Source organism: Microtus oregoni, unplaced genomic scaffold (assembly GCF_018167655.1).
Source record: "Microtus oregoni isolate MIOR12 unplaced genomic scaffold, Mior012 000109F_ref0000275, whole genome shotgun sequence".
In the NCBI taxonomy this organism is placed as follows: Eukaryota; Metazoa; Chordata; class Mammalia; order Rodentia; family Cricetidae; genus Microtus; species Microtus oregoni.
In genome coordinates this window covers 2,060,025-2,075,615 of record NW_024544727.1, presented here as the reverse complement: position 1 = coordinate 2,075,615, position 15,591 = coordinate 2,060,025, and the positions used below count along the sequence as shown (strand labels likewise).

The following is a 15,591-nucleotide window of genomic DNA, read 5'->3' as shown; positions in this document are numbered from 1 at the left end:
AGGGAGGGAGAGAAGAAGAAAGGAAGAAAATGTGCATGGTTTGTTCAGATAAAACACAAGGCAGTAAACAGCCAGCCAGGTGCTTCTTGATTGTCCCCACGTTGTCTTGTGCCATCAGGTTTTCCCTCTAGACCAAGTCAGGGCTGGGTGCTTAGGTTGCTGGGGAACAGGGGTCCTCACAGGGTCCCATCTGGGTCCTCTCCTGGTGAGGGGAGCAGTGGACTTGGCCACTGCCTGCAACTCTGCCACTCTCTGGCCCAGGATCCGGGCGCTCACTGCTTCTCTTTATACCCTTCCCCCATGTGCTTGTGCGGACGGATCCGTTTCTACTGGGTGTTAGTAACTTTTGCACGTTTTGCTAAGAATAAGTGATAATATCCACCATCTGAGCCATTACTTGCTTCCTTCCTACAGTGGTGTGACCTTAAAAGCGTTAGAGATCTGACTGTAGAGTGTTGAGGGCAGTGCCCTCAACAGACCCCTGCCCATCCTAATACCTCTCCCTTGAGGGTTGGTGTGGCTGTGTGACCAAGGGACTGTGGACAGTGACAGGTGCCTGTGTTCAGGTGTTGACCTCAACCTGACTGAGAAACATGGCCATGGCCCAAGACAGCATCTGAGGCTGAAGAACTTGGTGCAGGAAGTACCTGCCAGGCATACAGAGCGAGCTGTGGGAGCAGATAGGACCTTGTGTTGTCACGGCCACAAACACCCAAACCAACCCAAGTCGCCTACGGGGCAGTCCACACGGTACTCCTGGGGATTTCTGCTGTGAAAAAATGTTGAGAACAGTACTGAGGTTTCGTCTGCGGAACCCTCCCCTCCAGAGTCCTTAGTGTCACAGCTGCTTTTACGACAGGAACGGGAAGAAGGGGGCAGGGAGGCAGCAGGATGGCTTAGCTGTTAGCCTAGGTAGAGGGAGAGAACCGACCCCTGAAAGTTGTCCCCAGCCCTCACATGCATGTTGTTGACAGTGCACCCCTAGAAATACCGCATACACCCTGCCAAATAGGTGAAAGAAAGTTAGGCATCGTGGTGTAATCTCAGCACTCAGGAGCCCAAGGCAGGAGGAACAAAGAGAGCGTCTTGGTCTGTGTTGTGAGTTCCTCGAGAGGGAGGGAAGGAAGAGAGACACAGCCCCGGCACAGAGACAGAAATCCACCATGGCCTCTCTAGACAGAGATTCTGCCTTTCCGCTTTTTGGGGAGCTTAACATCCTCCAGGCTAGGATGTTTGCCTGTGTTTCCTGGAAGTGACTGAAGTTTCTCCCTATTATGGGACACCATTATCACCAATGTCTGCTAGAAGTGTTGGCACCCAAGGGAAGGGCTCGGCCCCTCCCTGATGGCAGGACCTGTCACGTTTGCGATTCCGAGTAGGGGGAAAGACACTGTGCTTTGTGGTCGTCCAGAGAGTCTGGAGGAGATCCCTCCTACTAGTTTTGAGATGTTAGGCGTCTCGCAGAGTCTGACAAGCATCACGGGACCCGCCTCCTATGGTGCCATGGTGGTTATGAGAGTTGACACTTGAACGCTTCTTTGCGGCTCAGGGTTGCATGCCCTGCTTGTCTGCACCAGGGAGGCTGCATCTCTAAGGGCCAGAGCACAAACACCTTTGCCTTTGTGAACAGCAACAGAAAAGCTGCCGCAGTTGGCACGCGCTGGTTCTGCCGTGTTCCGTGGGTTCTCCTCTGCAGCTTCAGCCGCGGTGTCAGAAGTCCCTGTGGGGAGCGTGTGTCTGTGCTGAACATGTGCTGGCACGTGTGGTGCTGGGGTGGAGCTATGGCTCCACACACGCTAGGCAACACGCTACTGCTGAACCGCACCCCAGGTCAGGTTCTGACTTCCCTTGCCTTTATTCCCTAACAATACAAGGTAACAATTTGCATGGTTTTCTCATTGTGTTGAGGGTTGTGAGCAATGCAGACCTGATTTACACTGTAGCAGAGGGTCCGTTTTACATACAAGGCTTGAGCAACAATGATTTTGCCATTGAAGAGGGTCATGCAATCAGTTCCCGGGAAATACCAAGAGCCGACTATATACATAAACAGTATGACAATGTTTCAGTAAAACTTTACTTTCAAAGTAGTCTGCAGCAGGCCTGTGAATCCCCGGGGGCAAAGCAAGGGGTTCCATAGGAGACTGAAAAGCCTTCCATAGAGGCTGGAATATTGAATACGATTGGAGGAAGGAGGTGTCCTCAGCCCTAACACAAGCATACTAGGTTTTCTTTGGGATCAGGACATCTAGGGCTGACTTAGGGGAACTATATAGCTCCTCATCTGGTGCCGAGGTCTTTTGTTTTAATTTCCACATATTAGGAATTGTTTCTCATCTAAGTATGTAATTTGAAATTTGGCGAGTGGTTTATCGCCATTTAACTTGCCATCTTCCCTGCCCAAGCTTTGGAGGCTGAATGCTGGCATCTGCCCACAGCAGAGTCACAGTTAGCCAACGAGGTTCATTCAGTCCAGTGTGTGCTGAGAGCCCTTACAGGAGCCAGGAGGTGAAGGGTTTGCTTGTTCCTTCCAACACTGGCTCCCACCCTCTGCTGGTGGGCCTGCAAACCATGAGCCGCAGACTGCAGATAAACAGTCCAGGCACATGTGAGCTGCCAGCCCAGATGTCCCCAAGGTGCCCTCAGCGGGGCATCTCGGGAAATTATTGTGAATTGGATTTTGAAAATTAAGTCTTATTAAATGCAGCAAAGATCTCATTAGTGAAAGAAAACACATGGCCAGTGTGAGGAGACGTGAGGGCCGTGTGCTGGATCCTGACCTCTGCCTGACCCCTGCTGCCCTTCCTCTTACCTATAGTCCCCAGCAGCCAGGCTGCACCCCTGAGGCAAGCCCATTCTTGTCCATCTTCCCCGTGTCCAGCTACTGGCAGATCCATTCAGCTCAGCCTGGCTTCTCCTCACTCTTCTCCCTGATCCACGCTGACCCTCTCTCACCAGGTGGACAGGCAACTCTGTGGTTCCTGGCCCTGCCCATTTACATGTTCCTGAGGTCCATCCGCATGCAGAGACTAGAGCAGCCAACCCCTAAGCCATGTCCCCTGATACATTTCCACACCTGCCCCGTGGGTGCCCTTAGACCATCTGAGCCAGACTTGTCCCACCTCCAGGACGGCCCCCAGCTTTTTGCTCTTTCCTTACCTCAGGCTCTGTTAGTCCTCTGCTCCTTCTTTGGTCACCTGCTCATCCATCCCTAACCCCGGGGACTGCCACATCTCTGCCTTTTTGTGTGTATGTGCCCTTGCGTGCGCCCTAAAACAGACCTAGCACCATTGGAAACACAGAGACAAATGATAGGCAAACAAATACCTAAGTCTCTTTCTTCTTTCATAAAAACAGTGTCCTACCTTAGTATCTGTGATAAACTCACATCCAACATGGTATTGGACCCCAGATGTCAGGATCTGAACCCATGCCTCATGCCTCACCGATCCAAATGCCAAACTCAGCCTCACCTTCCCTTTCACCCTAGGTTTTTTCCTGCTGACCCCCTAAGCTCCTAGGTAGCCCACACCCCCTTCTTGTAGGTACTTAGGAATCACCCTGAGAGGCAGCAGGCTAGCACCCAGAGGGGACCCCCTGTGGAGGTTCCACTCACTCTGGCCACCTTGCTGGTGCCTTTGACTGGAATGAACCTAGCACGGGCTTTAGGGCAGTTTCGGTCCCTGATCCTTTGCCCTTCTCTCCTCCTAGGTTGTTCCTGGTCATAGAATACGTCAATGGCGGGGACCTCATGTTCCACATGCAGAGGCAGAGGAAGCTACCAGAGGAGCACGCCAGGTGGGTCTACGTCCACGGAGAGCATGGCCTGCGGAACCCCCCCTCCCTCATGCCAGCAGTGAAAAGAGCAGGGTGGAGTTTGGGCAGAAGGTGGCAAAGATGGGACTTTGCCATGGTGTAAGGGATTCCCGAACCTCTGGGGAAGCTGACCCCTCCCAGACCTTGAGCAGAAGCCCCCACTCAGGAGAGCAGGCCCTCTGGGCTGTTTTCACAGTCGTGACATCTTGGCATTGCCCTTCTCCCTCTGTTAAGTCCCACACTCTCTCAGTGGCAGAGCACAGCAGGTCTCTGCTGGCATCAGGAAAGAACCCACTGGTCCTGCTTCTGGCCTTGGACGGTTGCCATCCAGCCCACTGTCCTGGTACCTCCCCTGCAGCCCAGGCCTTGAAGGAAGGCTGGGGAGATTTAAATTTGGGTGGTCCCTTCTTATCCACCTTAGTTATCCCCCCATGAAGTCCTGTGAATCATCACCTAGGTTCCCTCCGAGGGAAGTGGGCAGAAGCAGCAACCATTTATTGCCTTTCCACTTGCCTTTTATAAAACTCATGGTAAAATGCACACAGCATTGATGTTATCATTTCAGACATTTTAAGTATATGGGTAGTTCAGAGCCATAAAGCTGACCACACTGCCACACAGCTGCACAGAGCCCCTCTTTATTTCCCACAACGGAACCTGTACCCTGTGACTTCCCAGGCTCCTGATCCCCAGCCCTGGCACCTCCCTCCCTCTGTCTGATTCCAGAGTCCTCCCTGAGCGGAATCTCAGGCTACCTGTCTTTCTATATGACTGGATACAATGTCTCCATGATTCACTGTGTAGCCATCTCTTTCTCCTGTTACCTAGACGGGCCTCAGACTTGCAGCCATGAGCCATCCTTCCCCACCCATGCATCCTCTATCCACTCCCCCGTCAGTGCTTACTCCCGCATTTTATTCTTTATGAATAGGGTCGCTGTGGACATAGTATTAAACATACGTGTTTAAGGCCCTGCTTACAATTTTTTTTTACTTTCAAATTACTTTTAAATTAGCATACAAAGTAATGGACTTCATAATGGCATTTTTCACATATACATTGTTCTTATTGGTCCTGCTGTCTCCAGCCCTGGACACATGTGCATAAGTAGAGGTGTTTAGCACGTCTTCTTTCTCTTTTTCATGATTGTTTGTTCTGGTGCTGTAGACCATACTGATGAAGCTAGGCAGGAGCTTTCCCATCGAGTTGCACTCAGCCCCAGTTTTCATGTTCTGAGGGTCACATTTTTCATTCATTGAATTCCATACAGTGGTACACAGGGCTCCAGCTTCCTATGTCCTCACCACTTACTCTGGTCGTGTTAAATAGACATTCTGGTGGCTAGGAGGTAGACTCCCACTATAATTTAAATTTGCATTTCCCTGGTGACCAGGATGCATTGTGGGGCTCTGTGTGTGGCAGCTCCCTGGCTGGCTGGCTGCCACAGTCCCTCTGCTCACTGCAGAATGCCCCCACCTCAGGTTCTATGCTGCTGAGATCTGTATTGCTCTCAACTTCCTACATGAGAGAGGGATCATCTACCGGGACCTGAAACTGGACAACGTCCTCCTTGATGCTGACGGACACATTAAGCTGACAGACTACGGCATGTGCAAGGTGCCTGCCCTGCCCTCCCCCACCTTGCCTGTCTGCCCTTGTCATCCCGACTGGGCACAGCTCAGCCAAGGCACCCCTGCCCGTAACCGGTCACTCCTAAGGGGCGCCGCTGCACGCGAGGGTCACCCTCCTGATAACTGTGTCCCCACAGGAAGGCCTAGGCCCCGGTGACACGACAAGCACTTTCTGTGGGACCCCGAACTATATTGCCCCTGAAATCCTGCGAGGAGAAGAATACGGTGAGTACAGGGACCCATAGGAGGTAAATGTAGGCAGACACGCTACAGAAGTCGCTGCCACCTGGCATGTTCACCCAGAGCAGGAACCCGCCCTGTCAACAATAGGCAGGGAGAGCACCATGGCCATGTGACACCCAGAGACAACACACCACACCCCTTGGTGTCTCCCGGATGCCTGTTACCCCCTTCATACCTTCTCAAGCCCACCAGGTGACCCTGAACAATGTCCTCTCCCTGGCGAGCCAGGGTGGGGAGGATGAAAAGGAGCCTGAAACAAAGACAAGACAGGCCCCCAGGTTGACGGCCACTGGCCATGCGTGTGTAGAAGAATCAAAGTATCCTTGGGAATGGTAGAAGTGCCCCCAGTCAGGATCCAAAGCAGAGGGCGACTGATCTGGGAAACCCTGTAGACACAATGGTATACGTCTGCTCCTCCTCTTTCTCTGAGTGGAAGCCATCATACATAGCCATGTGTGGAGATGGGGTGGCATACATATACAGGTACATATACATCCACGTGGTAGGGGAGAGTATATAGCATGCAGTAGGTGTGTGTGTGTGCATTACGTATGAACATATACATGGTATGTATGTGCTTGTGCGCCCACACACCTTTGCATCCTAGAGTTTTCTGTCTCGCAGGTGGGATTACAGACATGTGCTATCTATCCCTGACTCATGTTGGTGGCGTTGGTGAAAGCAGTCATAAATGCACGAGTGTGCCGGCAGCGTGTGCAGATCACTGACCCGAGAGAATGACTGGGCTCCTAGAAGCTGCTTCAGTTGCAGCTGCTCAGGAACCAGAGAAGGAAAGATGGCAGGTTGGAGCCAGAAACCAGTCTAGAACCAGCCATGATTCCAACCTGATTCTATGTGTGGTGGAGCAGATGTTCAGAGACCACAGGGATGGCCAGGCTGTCTAGAACAGAGCTGAAAAAAAGCAGAGAAAGACAAAGTAGTGAAGGCAGAAGGGACTATAGCAAACTGATTCTTACCTCAGAGAAGTGGGTTCCGGCCGGTTCTGTTTGGGCAGCACTGGGGATTGAAGCTAGAGTTCTCTCCCACTGAGCTGCGCTCCTCAGTGAGAAGGGGACTTTGTAACCTTAAATGAAAACAAGAAGAAAGCCGGTTATGGTGGCATGCACTCCAGAGCCTGGGGCAGCAGTCCCAGTTTGAAGGCCAGCAAGATCCACATAATAATAATAATAATAATAACAGTAATAACCAGAGCAAAGCAGGGTTCGTTCTTGGACCCATTCTGCATGTTTGTGCAGCAATCCCAGCAGAGCTGGCGGGCCGGGTAACAGCCAGGGTAACCCACAGTGAGCTGGAGGAGTCACAGCCACGCGCCAGCTCCGCAGCTTCTAAGGAAAAGGATGCCCGGCGGTCCAGCCGCCCGCAGAGATGGATGCCGCATCCTTTGGCACATTCACAGTCACGGGCTGAGTGTGTCAGCTTCCCAGCCACCTCCCGCCTAGTGACTGCCCACTTTTCCCCAGGGTTCAGCGTGGACTGGTGGGCGCTGGGCGTCCTCATGTTTGAGATGATGGCTGGACGCTCCCCCTTTGATATCATCACGGACAACCCGGACATGAACACTGAAGATTACCTTTTCCAAGGTTGGTGGCCCGCAGCGTGTCCACCCCCTTTCTTTCCTTCTCAAAGGTGAGGTTGGGAGGCAGTGCCCAGGCTGGTGAAGCCTGCACAGAGCCATTCCTCCGGCAGAGAATGTGGTGAGGTGACCATAGTTCACCATCAGTCACCTAGAGGGAGAATGCTCTGATGTAGCCAGAGCCCCCCTCTGCCCAGCCAGGTTCATTCCCTGTGGCCCCTGATAGCCCCCCACACACACACACACCCCACACACACCTTACTCCTGCCCAGAGTTAATGGCCTTTAGTATGCCCTCAGGGCTGTCCCTCAGCGCCCTCTGGTGACCGGTGCAGAGGCCTCCACGTGTCTGGGACCAAAAGACAGAGTTCAGGAGTCCTGTAGGCTTCCGGGAAGAGTGAATACTGCCAAGGGTCATCTCACTTGGGTTCTATCCACACAGTGATCCTGGAAAAGCCAATCCGGATCCCCCGCTTCCTGTCCGTCAAGGCCTCACACGTCCTGAAAGGGTTTTTAAATAAGGTATGCTCTGGCCTTGGTGACAGAATACTCTGGGAGCGGGTGGGCAGAGTCCCCCTACTGAAGCTGTTCTCTGTGTTTGGTCATAGGCGTTGGCACTGGGGCTCTCTGCACTCAGAGACTTTATTACTTATTTATTTATTGTTTCATGTGCATTGATGTTGTACCATGGATGTGTCTGGTCCCCTGGAACTGGCGTTACAGACAGTTGTGAGCTGCCATGTGGGTGCTGGGAATTGAACCCTGGTCCTCTGGAAGAGCAGTCAGTGCTCTTAACCACTGAGAGCCATATCTCTAACCCCAAAAGAATGAGAGTCCAAAGTTTGCTTCTTTTTTTTTTTTCTTCAAGACAGGGTTTCTCTTTGTACACCAAGCTAGCCTTGAACTCACAGAGATCCTCCTGCCTCTGCCTCCTGAATGCTGGGATTAACAGTATGTGCCACCACTGCCCAGTGAGTTTAATTTTTATTGATACTTAGCATAACAAACAGTGAGAAAGTAGCTTTTTGGGGAAGGGATCCCAACAGAGGGACGGTCACACCCCGCAGGACAGGAGGGCGGCTGGAGACAGTGAGCTCCCGTGGGGGAAGCTGGGTCATCCCGTTGGGTAGGGGCTGAATCAGGGGTTTTCTTGGGAGTCCTGACTCACCGTTATTTGCACTCTGACCCCCCAGGATCCCAAAGAGAGGCTTGGCTGCCGGCCGCAGACTGGATTTTCTGACATCAAGTCCCATGCCTTCTTCCGCAGCATAGACTGGGACCTGGTAAGCCTCAGGGGTCTGTGAGATGGGTTGTGCCCGTAGTCAGAGTGGCCCCGTGTGCACTTGGGTGCCTGGTAATGGTGTCTGGGCCCCGAGGGCACTTTCTTTGGTGTAGTTAGTTACCCAAAGCTGCCCAAACCCCATCTGTATCACTAGTTACTGGCAGGGTAGCAGGCACAGACTTTGAGCTTCTGAGTCGCGTCCATTCCTGATATTAGGCAGGCGGATCTCTTGTGAGTTTGAGGCCAGCCTGGTCTACAGAGAGATTTCTAGGACAGTCAGGGTTGTTACACAGAGAAACCCTGTGTCGAAATAATACACCCTTTTGAGGGAAAATATAAAAGCTAACCCATTGAGTAAATCTGGAACTTGCCCGGCTGTGGCACACTGGACACCCTCCTCCCCAACCCATCTTGACCTTTTCAGATGGCCCCCACCAGCTCTAACGTCTATTCCCCGGGGAAGGATCTTATCATTTAACCAGCCACGTGTTTGTTGTTGTTTTTGTTTTTCAAAACAGGGTTTCGCTGTCCTGCAGCTCTCTCTCTCTCTCTGTGTTGACCAGGCTGGCCTCGAACTCATAGCTTTGCCTGCTTTTGGAATCAAAGGGTGTAGGCCACCACTACCCGGTACAACCAGTCACTCTATTTACAGGACTGTTTGTGTCTAGCGTACTGTGCGGAATGGGGAGGGACCAGGCTGCAGGGGCAGCAGGTGGTCAGGACAGGCGATGCCCACAACCCATGGCCCTTCTAGAGCCACAAAACCAGAACCTCTCGTTCACTCCCTTGTTTGGGTGTAAATGTCTATTCGGTGCATTGATGTTTTTTAACTTGGGGTGTGTGTATGTCTGTCTGTCTGTCTGTCTGGGGGGGTGTCTGTGTGTGTGTGTGTATCTGGGGGGTGTCTGTGTGTGTGGTGTGTGGGTGTGACATATGGAGGTCAGAGGACAGCTTTTGAGAGTTGGTTCTCAGAGGACAGCTTTTGAGAGTCGCTTCTCCCCTCCCACGATATAGGTCTAGGGACAAACTCAGGCCGTCAGTTTTGGCACCAAGCACCATTATCTGCTGAACCATCTCACTCGCCTTGATACTTAAGAACCAATTCTGTCAGCTTTTAATTTCATTTTCTAGCTCTGGTAGCATCAGAGGGAAGCCTGGGTTTCTTTCTAACTCAGTCTTGGCCCAGGCCCAGTAGTGGCAAATGTTACAACAGGCTCACTGACTCCCCAGTCTTTGAAACCTGTCACCCCCACTCTGACACGGAGTCAGATCTAAGAGTGGGGTACAGGGAGAATCCTGCATCCTTGTTCCTCCTCTGAGCTTGCCTCGCCATGGTCCGCCTTCTTCTGAGCCTGTAGAATCTGAGTTCTTCCTCTGGCCCTGGCCCTGGCCCTGGCCTCCCACATGGCATCAGTAGCTGCCTACCCTTGCCTCGCCGTAAGAGAGTGGATATGGTATAAATAGTGTCTTATTTCAGCCCAGCTGCCTCTAGGCCGGCTAGCCAAGTGGTTCTGAGCAGCAAGAGGGGAGGACGGAGGAGGTCTTCCTCTGCATCATTCCCATGGCTCAGTGGTTCTTAGTACATCTTGTGGGCCTGGAGTCTTGTCACAGAGCCTCTCCACCCCAGCCCAGCGGACTCATGCCATGGGTCATCACGTCTATACTTCCATCCCCTTCCCTGGCCATAGCCAACTGTGCTCTGTCTTGCGGTTTGATTCACAACTCTGCCTTGAAAGGAGGTCCATCCAGGAGGTGACCTTGCATTATGGCACGCTCCGCTCGGTGAAGCATCTTCCAGGATCATCTTTGTCGTGGTGATAAACATGTTACATGCCTTCACAGTTATCTGGTGTTGCATTGCGCAGATGGACCACGTGTTTGTCCACTGGTGGTCACGTGGGCAGGGTCCACTTCTGGTTCTTAGATTGTTGAGCGACCTGTGTAGCCTGTCTGTTGGGGCTCTTGTCTAGTTTTCTGGGGGATCTTCCTCCAGATGAGCCACTGTCCAGGCTGTCACTGGGTATCCCACCTCCTGAGGGGCTGTACCCCATGACTTCTTAGGACCTGAGGACTGCACAGCCCAGCAACAGCTCCAGGGATTACAGTGTCAGGACTGTTCGTCTGAGGGGGGAGCTCAGGTCTAGAGATGTCACCATGGAACTCAGGATGCTGGTCCCTGGTGCAGGTCTGGTGCTGTGAAGGAGGAGACAGATGTGGACAGCAAGGAGAATCGGAACTGGGCCCTGCCGTGAGCCCCCCCGTGACAGCACTGGAGAGGCTCCTAATCCCAGCCCTCCTCCCCTCGCCGACCCAGCCCTCCCCTAGCTGACCCAGTGCCACTCCTGTCAGCACCGTCAGGGCGGCCATGGTGGTAACTGGACCTGAGGCCACCTCTGCCATCCTCTTAAGATTTGCACAAAGCCAGCTGGCATGGGTCTCCTTCAGGGATTAAAGGCTATGTGGCCAGAGGAAAGCCAGGCTTGTCCCTGGTGTCCTCCCCCCGCCTTTTTTTTTGACCCTTGTGAGCTTGGGTTTTGAGAGACAGGAACGACACCCAAACTCCTGTAACTTGAGACTCTGGGACGCCAGAGCTGAGGAGATCCAGGCTCTGGAATGGCTTATTTATGGGGTAAGGTCCCTGTGAGTAGCCTGGTAGACTGGCAGGAGCCAGCCTACTACACCTGCCTCCTCCCTGAACTAACACTGTTCTTATGGCACAGCCTGTTCTAAGGTCCCCCAGGACCATCCTCCATCCTGAGTGCCATGGGGCAGAGGGCATCATGGCAGGCTCAAATCGTCATAACACTGGCTGTCCTCACAGACCGGGGGAGGGAAGGTTCCACCTGAATCCAAGGTTTCTGCTTCAGACAAGTCCAGGGGGGTGGTCTTGATGAATGTAAGTGGGTAAAGATACAAATGAGACCCTCAGCTGGACAATGGTTGTGCACGCCTTTAATCCCAGCACTTGGGAGGCAAAGGCAGGCGGATCTCTGTGAGTTTGAGGCCAGCCGGGTCTATAAGAGCTAGTTCCAGGATGGCTAGGGCTATTACACAGAAAAACCCTGTCTCAGAGAGAGAGAGAGAGAGAGAGAGACCCTCTTCTGGGGACAGAGATCCATCTGCCTACTCCAGTGGCTGGCTGATCTGAGAACTACCGTCTGCATGGCAAGCCATCCCTGATAGCGACCTTGGCGCTACCAGAGCCTTTAAGCCTCACAGCAGCGGCCACCCACCCTAGAGTTTGGTGTTCAGGGTCCTCCCTGGACCTTAGCCGTGGGCTCGTCTCCCATCCCCCTCCACTGCTCTGGAGAGAGAGACAGTCAGAAGGGAGTCACCTGCCAGCCATCTATCTCTAGGGGTACAGGGATGGCCTGTGGGGCCAGTCCTCCTGCCCCGCTCTGGGATGTGAGGATAGGAGCATATGCTCCACTGAGCACACAGAGTCCATCACGGGCCATCCGGCACACCCTCCGCTGCCAAGTCTCCACCAGAAGGTTTAGATGGTAGCATGAAGACCATGGGAAAGTTGTTGGACACAGTCCCAGGCAGGGTTGTGACTGGTCAGTAGATTGGTTCTGAGAGAAATGAGTCTATACAGCAAAGTCTTGACTCCCTTTGGAAACTTGACTAGGCTACTTACCACACGGGTCTGTCCACAGACCCTCTGTGTCTGGTGCTCCGTCAGACATGGTTTGACAGCATGTCGGATCTTTCCAATGGCTGCAAATCCCTGACCCACCATGAACCGGACAGAGTTGAAGAAGCCATCTGGGCATTGCTACCCCCTGCCATCAAACCTACTGTGTTCCGGGTTACTGGCAGGTGCCATGGCAAGTCCACCCTGAGGAGTGAGTCAGAGTGTGGCTAAAACAAGCTTTCTTGACATCAGCGAGACCTGACCTGTGAGAGCTGACAGGAAGTTGATGGCCTCCACTCCTGCCCTCTGTCGGGCAAATTAAATGGGCCCAGACCAGTCCTCGGGTAAAGGTACTTCCCACCAAGCTGACAGCCTGGGTTAGACTTCCAGGATGAAATGGGAGCGCTGTCTCCTGAAAGTCGTCCTCTGGCTCATGTGTGCCCACTCACTCACACACAGTTAAATAAATGTAATATTTTAAAGTTTAAATAATAGGTCCAAGGCTTCTAGGAGAAAGACTCCAGAGAGGGAAGCAAGTAGGAGGACAGACTGTCACTAAACCCTCTGGTTTCCCAGGCAACCTGCCAAAGAAAAAGGAAAGGACTGAGTCCTTGGTCGTGGCGTGTGCCTGTGGCCAGGAGAGAAAAGAAAGGAAGATCTAGGGGGATAAGATAAAGGGCCACCCATTGAAGGCCCAGGCACGGGGCTCCAGGGACAAACAGGCAGTTGTGGGAACCACAGCCAGGTGGGGGCATCAGAAATGGGGTCACAGCTGCTGTGTGCCTCTCTGCCCTTAAGACTGAATAGGACCAGCTCCCCTCACTGCCCAGCCTTCAGAAGGCAATGGTGGCAACGCTGTCCTGGCCTTCGGGGCATTTCTTTGCTTGGACACTAAAAGTCAGCATAGCCTGTGCCGTCCATGTACTCTCTGCTAATCTCCCTGCCCACAGCAGTGCTGGGAAAGAGTCGCCCTCTGAACACAAGGACAAACCTCACAGGCTACGCAGTCCCGGGTCTTCTCTTGTCCTAGCAGGCTGGGACCCTCGCTTGCTCTTAGTCTCTTATTCAGCCATGAATCCAGCCCTTCTCCACACCTCCATCCATTTTTCTCGCTTACTCTCTGACTCACCCACCCATGCATGCTGTGCGCCATTGTTGGGTGAGGTTTGTTGTTTCTAAGAATACAGAGATGCAGCTATAACCAAGACACTGAGCCAGCATCCGATAGACTAGAGGAGTGTTAGACATCAGCTCCCATGCCAGCCACATGTGAGGTCAAGTGCAGATGCATGCAGTCTCTTCAAGGCCTGCAGCCCTAGCTTAGGCAGGGCAGTGGGGCTCATAGGACAGATACATACATTGTTCTGGGACCAGCTGTCACCCACCTTCCCCTGGAAGAGCCGAATGAATGCTGGAAAGAAAGCTCTCGCACTGGGCACCGAATGCTGAGAAATACCCTACGTGTGTTGCCCCTGTGTGGCCCAAGGACCCTGCTTGATAAAGAAGAACAGCTATATATTTTAGTTGGTTGATTTTTGTTTTTCAAGATCAGGTTTCTCTATGTAGCCCTGGCTGGCCTCGAACTCACAGAGATCCGCCTGCCTCTGTCTCCCGAGTGCTGAGATTAAAGGTGTGCACCACTACCTGGTTGAACAGCTGTATTATAAATAACCAATCCTGCCGGGCAGTGGTGCACTCGGGAGGCAGAGGCAGGCGGATCTCTGTGAGTTCGAGGCCAGCCTGATCTACAAGAGCTAGTTCCAGGACAGGCACCAAAGTTACACAGAGAAACCCTGTCTCAAAAAAACAAAAAAAAAAAAAGAGAGAGAGAGAGAGAAGAAAAGAATAAGGAGAGAGAGGGAGAGAGAGAGAGAGAGCAAGCAAGCTTCCAGCCACTGGCAGTAACATTGTTCCCCTGGCACATGTCTCCAGGGCCTGTACATCCATCACTTTTTAACTGAAGTAGACTTTTCCTGGCATTGGATATTTTCTCCTAGATTCTATACTTTGATGGGGGCGGGACTGGCATTGAAATGCCAGGCCTGTTGAAAAGCTGAGCTTCCCGTTTTATTCCGTGATTTATGTGCATACAAAGACGAGAAGAGGGCAGAGGGTGCTGACACCCATCTGACCATCTCACTGTCTGACAATCCCTTGTCGATATTCTCAGCTGGAAAAGAAGCAGGCCCTGCCTCCCTTCCAGCCCCAGATCACAGACGACTATGGCCTGGATAACTTTGATACGCAGTTCACCAGCGAGCCTGTGCAGCTGACTCCAGATGACGAGTAAGTCCTGGGCACGACCCTGCAAGGCTCCAGACCTGGGTTCCTGTTTCTGCTGCGTGGGCTGGTGGGAAGGATAGTACCCGAGGGAGGGACACGGGTGCCACTCTTCACCTCCTCCCTGTGCTCCTAGGGACGTCATAAAGAGGATTGACCAGTCTGAGTTTGAAGGCTTTGAGTACATCAACCCGCTTCTGCTGTCTGCTGAGGAGTCCGTGTGAGGCCATGAGCGTCTCCCTTGTGGACACGCCTGTGAATGACCCTGTCACTTTACCCTTAACCACAGCATATGCATGCCAGGCTGGGCACGAGGCTCCGAGCAGCCAAGGAGGGATGCTGGCCACCGAGACCGCAGAGGGGCACCCAGCAGGCACTTCTGGACAGAGCAGTCTCTTGTGTCCAGGCCCCAGAGGCTGGCTTTGTGCTGGAGGAATAGCTTCCTGTGCCCGTGGCAGCCCTACCAGAGGGCAAGACAGTCACGCCATTTCGAAGGTGCACATTTTCCACAGAAACAGAACTCGATGCACTGACCCGCTCCAGGAAAGTTAGCGTGTAATGCCCTGAGGAATAAAATGTACCGATGATGTCGAAGCTTCCTCTGCTGCCTTTTTTCTGAGTGGCACCCGCCTGACGTCCCCAGCGCAGCCCCCACGTGAGGAGGAGCTGCGTGTTCCGAGCAGGCAGAACGTAGGCAGGGGACGGGCACCCAAGTGCCTGCAGGAATGCACTGCAACGAGAATTGTTACAGATTCGGAACTTTTTTCTAAATCCCGGTAAGTTTTGTTGTTAATATTTAACATGTATTTTCATACCCAGCGCAGCTAGCCATGGTAGTCCAAGGCTGCAGTGACATCCTGGCCAGGTTGGTGATGCTGTTCCCACCAGCCCCGTGGACTCTGATGGGGGAAACTGGATTATAGCGATTCTAAAACATTGCTTACCAAAGCACCAGTAAAACCAAATAAATAGGTAAATAAATAAAAAGGGAAAGAATAATTGAAAACTAAATCCGCAAAAAAAAAAAAAATATATATTTCTGAAAACACTAGCCAGTGCCTCCAAGATGTCTTGTGTTATACATTAGATTTTTTGGAAAATATTTTTAT

At 52.5% G+C, this 15,591-nt stretch overlaps 1 protein-coding gene across 3 annotated transcripts in view; it reads left to right on the top strand.

Annotated features, from left to right (window-relative positions):
• Nucleotides 1-15,591, top strand: part of LOC121443525 (protein kinase C zeta type) — a 104,696-nt gene extending 89,105 nt beyond the window's left edge. For all 3 annotated transcript variants that reach the window (XM_041645275.1, XM_041645276.1, XM_041645277.1), the window contains 8 exons: nucleotides 3,712-3,798; nucleotides 5,298-5,433; nucleotides 5,585-5,672; nucleotides 7,172-7,291; nucleotides 7,726-7,805; nucleotides 8,477-8,566; nucleotides 14,373-14,488; nucleotides 14,619-15,591. In XM_041645275.1, coding sequence (XP_041501209.1) covers nucleotides 3,712-3,798; nucleotides 5,298-5,433; nucleotides 5,585-5,672; nucleotides 7,172-7,291; nucleotides 7,726-7,805; nucleotides 8,477-8,566; nucleotides 14,373-14,488; nucleotides 14,619-14,706 — 805 coding nt within the window. In that variant the 3' untranslated portion in view covers nucleotides 14,707-15,591. The remainder of the gene's footprint in view (nucleotides 1-3,711; nucleotides 3,799-5,297; nucleotides 5,434-5,584; nucleotides 5,673-7,171; nucleotides 7,292-7,725; nucleotides 7,806-8,476; nucleotides 8,567-14,372; nucleotides 14,489-14,618) is intronic.